This window comes from Protopterus annectens, chromosome 6.part0 (genome assembly GCF_019279795.1).
Source record: "Protopterus annectens isolate FY-2018-M chromosome 6.part0, PAN1.0, whole genome shotgun sequence".
Taxonomy (NCBI): domain Eukaryota; kingdom Metazoa; phylum Chordata; order Ceratodontiformes; family Protopteridae; genus Protopterus; species Protopterus annectens.
The window spans coordinates 1,570,256,275-1,570,264,319 of NC_056737.1; the positions used below are offsets into that span (position 1 = coordinate 1,570,256,275).

The 8,045-nt window shown below is 38.0% G+C and overlaps 1 protein-coding gene across 4 annotated transcripts in view; it reads right to left on the reverse strand.

The window, feature by feature from the left end:
• The window catches only part of SNX4 (sorting nexin 4), a 2,225,118-nt gene extending 2,222,127 nt beyond the window's left edge, over positions 1-2,991 (reverse strand). Inside the window, exon 1 of one of the 4 annotated variants that reach the window (XM_044075014.1) lies at positions 2,634-2,991. In XM_044075014.1, the coding sequence (XP_043930949.1) occupies positions 2,634-2,756 (123 nt within the window). In that variant the 5' untranslated portion in view covers positions 2,757-2,991. The remainder of the gene's footprint in view (positions 1-2,633) is intronic. The other 3 variants (XM_044075015.1, XM_044075016.1, XM_044075017.1) reach the window with 3 other exon arrangements.
• Between the last annotated feature and the right edge of the window lie 5,054 nt (positions 2,992-8,045).

Genomic DNA, 8,045 nt, shown 5'->3' on the forward strand with positions numbered 1-8,045 from the left:
AAAACAGGTAGCAGAGATACGGATTCTGGGGCATTCTTGTGTGTGCCACATGGCCAAAGAACTGGGAGAAAGCTGGGTTTCAAAGAAGAAATAATGCAGATTCACTAGCTGGGAAGGAGAGGAATGCAGTGGAGACACCTACTGGCAGCTTTGAGAGTATTCTGAGTCACTACCTGAGCCAACTGCAACTGCATGGCTTGCAGGGGTACTAATGTTATAAACAGCCAGTTGTTGTACCTCGAAAATAGAATCTGTCAATGATTCGGGCAGATCGGATATAAATGGCCAAACATAAAACCTGTATAGTCACATATAATTCAAAGACCAGGCTAGCAAGGAGCAAATAATGTCAAAGAACAGAAAGCATTAGGAAGTTGACCAAAGAGTTTGTTAGACAACAGCTAATCGTGCTGGGGTTAAGTACTGCACCACACTATTACTATCAGTTCACTAGAACTTAACAGAAGTAATTAAGTTAACTTGTCGCATTTAAGAACAAAGTTATTTATAGGATTTCTTAAAAAGGGAATCTGAAGGTTGGCAAATGTGCATGGGGGGGGGTAATGGCTTATAGGATAATCCATCTTCCTGTGGTGAAAGGGCAGACTTGGAAGGATAAATTGTAAAGGATTGTACTTGGCCTGGGGAGAGGTGCAGGCTCAGACAGCTTGGCCCTTCTCTGGGTGGGCCACCCCAGGATGTAGTGGGCAGGATGAGGTCCTGCAAGTAGCAGATCCTCTTCAGCCACTGTTTGCGGCTGAATGGTGACATGAGACTGTCAGTGTTTGGCTGCAAATCCCTTCAGCCACTGGTGCTGGTTAAGCATTTACAGGGGGTGCAGTGGTACTTGTGGCCTGGCTGATTTGACTTTCTTTCACTTTCTGCCCTTGGTAAATATTTGAATATTCCCTTTTGCCAACAGCTTCTAATCTGGCACTAATAAGATAAATAATTCGATCTGATTGGTATAACAAACACATGGCTGGGTCCACTTCCTCCAAGCAAGTGTGTGGTACGATTTGTTAAATTATTTGCATGCTTATTTTCATCCAAAGGCAATGACAGCATGTCAGGAAATCACAGATGCAGCGATATTGTCATAAGGAAAACAGCATGCAGGGGGTGGCTAGTAAGGCAGAAAGGGGAGGAGATTCATATAAAGGTACATGGATAGGTAGGGGAAGAATTTAAAAAGTCACAGATAGCCAAGCATAATTTCATTTCACCAGCAGAACACCCACACTCTCTCATCAAAGCAGGAAGAGGTATTGATAGCATAAGGTTACAATTTGCAGGTGCTGACAGACCCATAAAGGTGATCACATTAATGATCATGAAGGAATATTCCATTTTTCCCCACTGGGTATTTTTTTTGGGGGGGTGCCTTCCTGTAGGTTAGGTAGACATCACAACCATGAAGATGGAAGGGCAGACTTGGAAAGCTAAATCGCAAAGGAGTGTAGGTTTAGGCAGCTTGGCCCTTCCCTGGGTGAGCCACCTCATGGTGTAGTGGGCAGGCTGGGGTCCACAGCCATGAGTTCCACAAGTGGACGATCCCTTCAACCACTGGAATCTGACTGATGACAGGGGGCTGTCATTGTTTTGCTGCAGATGCCTTCAGCAGCCGCTGCTGGTTGAGCATTTACAGGGACTGCAGTGGCATTTGTGGCCTGGTTGCTATGACTTCCTACCATTTTCGCACACCTGAATATTCTTGGTTGCCATTAAGTTGGTCTGACTGGCAAGCACTTCTGACCTGGCAATGATTTTATACATAATTCAATCTGATTAGTATAATAAATACATGGTTGCAGCCATTTCTTCCAAGCAAGTGTGTGGTGTGATTTGCTTAATTTTGGGTATGCTTACTTTCATCCAAAGGCACTGAAGATTTATTTTCTATACATTTTACAGTATTTTGAGTATATACATATACGCGTGTTTACAGATGCATGTACACACACACACACACACACACACATACATATGACATTACAAATAATTCACATTCTAAGAATACCAATGGCAATAACCTCCTCCAGGATAGGAACTATTGGGAAATAACGGACCTCCCAGAGGCAACGTGACTTTCTCTGGGCGGTCAGTTATTTCCCAATAAAGCCCAATTTGTAAAGTGGAATAGCGATCCAGTAAGTAACTTATTCGATGGCACTGTTTGCAACTTTGTCTAAATAACACCGATTAGTTTTTACTGTAACTATCTTCTAAGTGACAGTAACAACCATGACTACTGCAAATACACTGCGTAAAAACTTAGCATAATTTACAACAACGGATATGTTGCATCGAAAACAAATCAATGAAATCCAGGACACCGGACTCAAAATCAAACTCTAAGTAATCCGAAAAATGTAGTAACTACAACAAAATCCGAGACAACTTAAAAAGTTCATCTCTTAAGGTTTTTTCTTCGCTAATATGCAACCTTTCAATTCATTACCAAATATGCAGAAACATAAAGAGCCATCCCTGAACCCTACCCAATGACAGATAGAGACTCGACTACTTGGCAACCAAGGAGGAAAAAAGTAGTGCGGCCCTATTTTGTTGCAGCCACGCAAACTCTCTTCTTCCGACTTCTTTGGGTAAAGTAACATTCAGTTATACTACACCTTATTTTTGGTCGGTGCTTCCTCGCTCTCATCCATACTTCCAATAACTGCAGGTTCATCATTTTCTATAGCTGCCATCCTTTCAGTGTAAATACAAGATCTCCTCCCCTCCAAAACACTCATTTAGAGTTACCGATAATCCTCTGCGCGTTCAGACGTGATGAAAATCTTCTGGTGCTTTGTGGGTGTTGTAGTATGGAGGTGTAAAGTGTTAGTGAAGCTGAGCGTAGTCCGTGTTGGAAAAAAAAATACTGCAGTATGTAATTATGTGCTAATATGCGTTTTTTCCAAGCATGTTTTACTAATTACATAGTTCTGTTTCATTCCGTATCCCAATTAATACATACCGAAACGGAAAAGTGCTGTGTTATCTTTTCTTTTACTAAACTGACTGAACTGCCTACCTCTCAAATGTACCTCATTACGAGGAACGTACCTCATTTGGGCTGTTAAAAAGTTCACGTTGCTCGAAGTTCCTTAGAGTTCCACATTGAAATACTCGTGTCACACATTTAGTGTTAGGAATTGTTTTAAGTGAAATACATTGTAAATAGAAATGATTCATATTAATTCATTAAAAGATCTTTGTAAGTAAAACCAGCATATTTAACCATCCTATGACCTTCCTAGTTGAAGTTGTTTGTAAGCCATTAGTATGTGTTCCACATTTTGCCCATTTGTTCCACATTATGAGGGCTTTTGTTCCTCATTTTAGAGATGGAAGGTTGAGAGCTGTGTCACAGAAGTTTTCTGATGTAGTCAAGCTGACTAGCTGCAGATCCCGCAAGACATTGTCACCTAAGTTATATTACTGTGCAAATATATTTCCGGTGTAGTGTTATTTTAACAGTGGTTCAGCCTGGCCAGTAGAAACACCCAACGTACAACTATTATTTTATTTTGTTTCCTGTAACTGAAATTTAGTAGGCTAATCCTAGCAACTCTCCTTTGGGCATACCTTGATATGTGCAGTTATGACCTGTGAGAGGAAAATATATGACAACGGGAGGTGTCCTTTATTTCAGGAGAAAAAAAAATGTTTTCTCCAAGTATTGTTGAAACTATGATGCTGTGTCTACAACGGTACGATAGCAGTCAAAACAACTGAAATGCTGCAGGTGTGAAATGTATTTTAATAGCGTGAAAAAAATAATTTACATTAGTTGAAAATGTTAGTTATCTCACAAAAATTATTCCGTTAGAAGTGTATCATAGCAGATGGAGAAATAAAGCAATCATAAACGCACTAAAATGAGTTAGCTTATTTGGCCGACAATGTCGTTTGTATTCTGAGTAATAAACATGTAATTTACGGATTACCACCTGTCCTTTTTGCAGGAGAGGCATGATTTGGACAGTTATGTTCTCGTGGGTGGGGGACTAGAAAAATTGGAAATATCCTGATATGTTAGGGGAAAAAAAAAACACTTGGAAGTTAGATAATTGTGGAAAATCTGGTTTGACTGGTTTCATTTCTAAGGTCTGGGGTGATAGTGTTCCATAATTTGGGTACAGAAACATAGTATAAACACTCACCATAAATATTATTTGATTTAGGTGCTTGTAAAATGTCATACAGGATGGACATTTATTAGCTTGAACAATATTTTTGTGGGTAGTTTCTCATTGTTTGAATGCCATTAAATGAGGTGGCTCTAGACTGTACACTGGTAGGTTTTATTTGGTACAGTTGTGGTGTATTTGTGGAGTTTGTTATAACTTTGTTCCAGTTTAAGTAGGTGAATTGTGGGAATGTTAGAGTAGAGGACTAGTAAAGTAGGGTATGTAGAGGCAATATTGGAGCTGTGTTTGGCTGTGCTATTTCAGTTGTTGAGTTTATGGAACATACCTTGCTTTTTATGGGTTATTGAGATAATATAGTTAATGTGTTTATGAAAGTATGGACTTCTGCTCAGTAAGATTATCCCAGTCGATACCAAGAAATACATGCATGCTTACAGTTCTTAGAAGTTACTCTGTTTAGGTAATTATGTGATGATAAACCCTTTATTTGTGGTTAATGGTATAGTTTGTCGCATGGAGTATTGCATTTCAGAAAATGTCTCCCTCCAGACATTTAAAAATATAGAGAACCTACTTGCAAACTGAATGGATTGAGCAAAAAATCAAACTTAACTTCAAAGGTCACCTCCAGAAACTCTTACATAGTGCCATATGGTATATACCAGTAACAGTAATAATGATTAAAAAAATCATTAGGATTTGACTTTCTGTATCACACACAATAAGATGGAAATTTAAACATGCTAGCTACAGTTTAACAGTAGTTTAAATAAGGACAGATTTTTAGATAATCTCTACTAATGATCAATAGAAAAAAAAGTTTCTTTTAACACCTCAAAAAGTAAATATCGGTACTTCAGTAAAAGCAGCCACAAACACTCATATGCTTTAGATAAAGCCATATTACCAGAGTGTGAAACTTAAGACCTGGGTGATACAATTGATAATCAACTAGATTTTGAGGCCAGTATGGTAACCATCACCAGGAAATGCTACTCGATAATAAAATACCTGTTTTCATGCAGTCACAAGTACAGAAGCTAATGTTATGATTCCACTTTATAACCCGGTCATTAGACCTCATATTGCATATCATGGATCGATGTGCATCTACAATGTTACATCACTAAAAAATTAGAAAGGATCCAGAGGACTTTTACAAGGAAAATCAAGAGAGTAAAGAATTTACACTAAAACTAGTTTAAGACGCTAGAGGGGGAAGATTGTGAAACATAGTTACCAGTATTTGTTAAGTTGCTTGACAACCTGATTACATTTAAAGGTAGTTCGGATGCATGGTTCATGGAGAAAATGTATGACCCAGATAATACGAGTTAAAAACTCTTTGATGGTTGTATATAAGGCCTTGAGTTTGAGTTAAATTACATTGAGCATTGAACATTCTCTGGCATTTTCCTATTAAAATATTAATATTTCTCCATTAGAAAGTTGGCAATTTGAAAGTTATAAATAAGGTGTGTAAATGAGTAGAGGTGCAGTGTTTTGGCAATGACTAAACTTGCATTTCTTGACTAAGCAAGCCAAGCTCGTGCACAAAGTGATTTGGAAGAATATAGGTTTGAGGAATGTTATATTGCAGTACAAGTAATATGACACATGCGTTTTCCATTTCAGTGTGTATTGGTACTTGGATGATGGTTATACAGTGGCCAGACTCCAAATCTGAATATGTTGAATGATAAGGATAACCTCAATGGGAGTTTGATTGGTGCAGTAGTTTTATTTGCATGCTATCCAGGAAGTGGTATGTGTAATAAATGAAAATAAAAATGTTAATAGGTCTTCTATGGATAAGTAATGTTAGTGGATGTAATTATGTGGAAAACAATCAGAGTTCTTTTGACAGGTGAGCTTTTTGAAGCAGTTGTAAATAAACCTATTCAGATGTTTATATGCTTTTAATGTTTATCTTCATTTCTAAAAGAGACAGAGTGTATGGAAGATTAATTTGTAGTGGAAATGTATCCTTGGAAGCGGCTGTCATACTATACCTCCCCATTTTATTTTATTGCCTTCTTATGACTCGTATGCAAAAAAATCAAAAGTATTGTTTTCAAACAAGTTTTTAATATACAGAACTGCATAAACTGGTATTATGTTTAAGATTATATTTTGAGTTATATTTGGAACAAGAACATATTTGACAACATGCCAGTTTGCATATAGTAAGTGTTCCCATGTGAGAGAAGATTTACAACAAATCATTATCAGTAGATAAGTGAGAATGATCCAGTCAATAAAAACAGTGGTCATGAGCAGGGGAGTTAAAGCCATGCAAAGGGAGGACATAAAACAATATTGAGGTTTGGAGCAACACATTTAGTAGTCTCAATGTAGAAATTCAAGGTCATATCCTTGCAAATCTAGGATTGTTATCACTTGATTTTGATTGTAATCCATAGTGTCAGGGTGCTTCATAAAAAAGCTAGCTAACAAAATTCAATAATAATATTACAACATCAAGTATTATAAACAGTGTGAAAATAAAACATTACTGCTGCAACTTGAGGGATCAAGGCACACATAATACATAAAACATTAGCTGCAGAAGAATGTCTTTTATAGAAGTAAAATACAATCATCGAGTGCAATGCCCCATTTGGCATGTAGCTCACTAGACACCTGCAACAACTGGAGAGGCCGTAAAAGTACCTCACAAAGAGGATCCTAGGCCTTAAACACTTGTCCTATATGGACAGACTCAGAAAACTCCAACTATTCTCTGTCTCATATTGCCTACTTAGAGGCGATCTCTGCTTGACTTACAAAGCCATGTCTGACCCAGCTCTGTTAGAAATGCTACATCTAAAGAAATCCCAATCCCTCCACATCACATGCTCTAGAGACCTCAACCTCATTACCACAATCAACAGAACGTACTGGAGGGACAGGTTCATAACCCAGAGACTGGCCATGCTATGGAATAGACTTCACATACATGTCAAGTAGAGCACCTCACTGACCCTCTTCAAGAGAAATCTTGATGAGTGGATGGGAAATAGAAAATTCACCCTGGGGATAGCTCCGGTGGCTCTACTCGACAGAGACACTGGGAACTAAGGATGGGTGGCACAATGCCAGGGTAATCCTATGGCTAGGCTTGTAAAGACCTCAGGGCCATTAGCCTAGTACCCACCTATGAACCTATTATGCCAAAGAAGAAAATACATTTGACATATATAAATGCAGAAAGGCAACCCAGAAGAACAAGGGTGGCATAGATATGTATTATGTAAGGCTAAAGAGCTTGGCAAAATAATATAATTTTGCAAGTATAAGAAGAGTGCTGAAACATGTAATTCAGAGCTGTGTTTCAGACAAGGTTAGAAGAAAAACATTATCAGGACCATACATAACCCTGCACCAGGTTTAACCATGGCTTGACTTGTCACATACAAACCTGATGTACTTGCCATTACTAAACCTTGGCTCAAATCTCATATTAATGATAATACTTTTCTTACCCCTGGATATAACATCATATGAGCCAATCACAGAAACAAAAAAGGTGGAAGGCCAGGTGTAATATACTCCACATAACTTTCTATAATTCCCTGTCCATACAAACTGTCCACATATTCAAATGAAGAAATCCTTGTCGGTTTTCTAATGCTTAACAAGAATAAAGCCATATGACCATTACACTATATATTCCCCCAATAATGGCCAAACTCTCATAAAAGACATCATTTCCTGGATTACATGTAATTATCACCCAAGAAACAATTATATTAGGGGATTATAACTATATGTGGAGCACCTCTAATAAGTCTCCTCAGTCCCAATCAACACATATAATTTCACACTACTAATTAATACACTATCCAGATTTAGTAAAGTTACAGCTAAATACACCATTTTTGACTG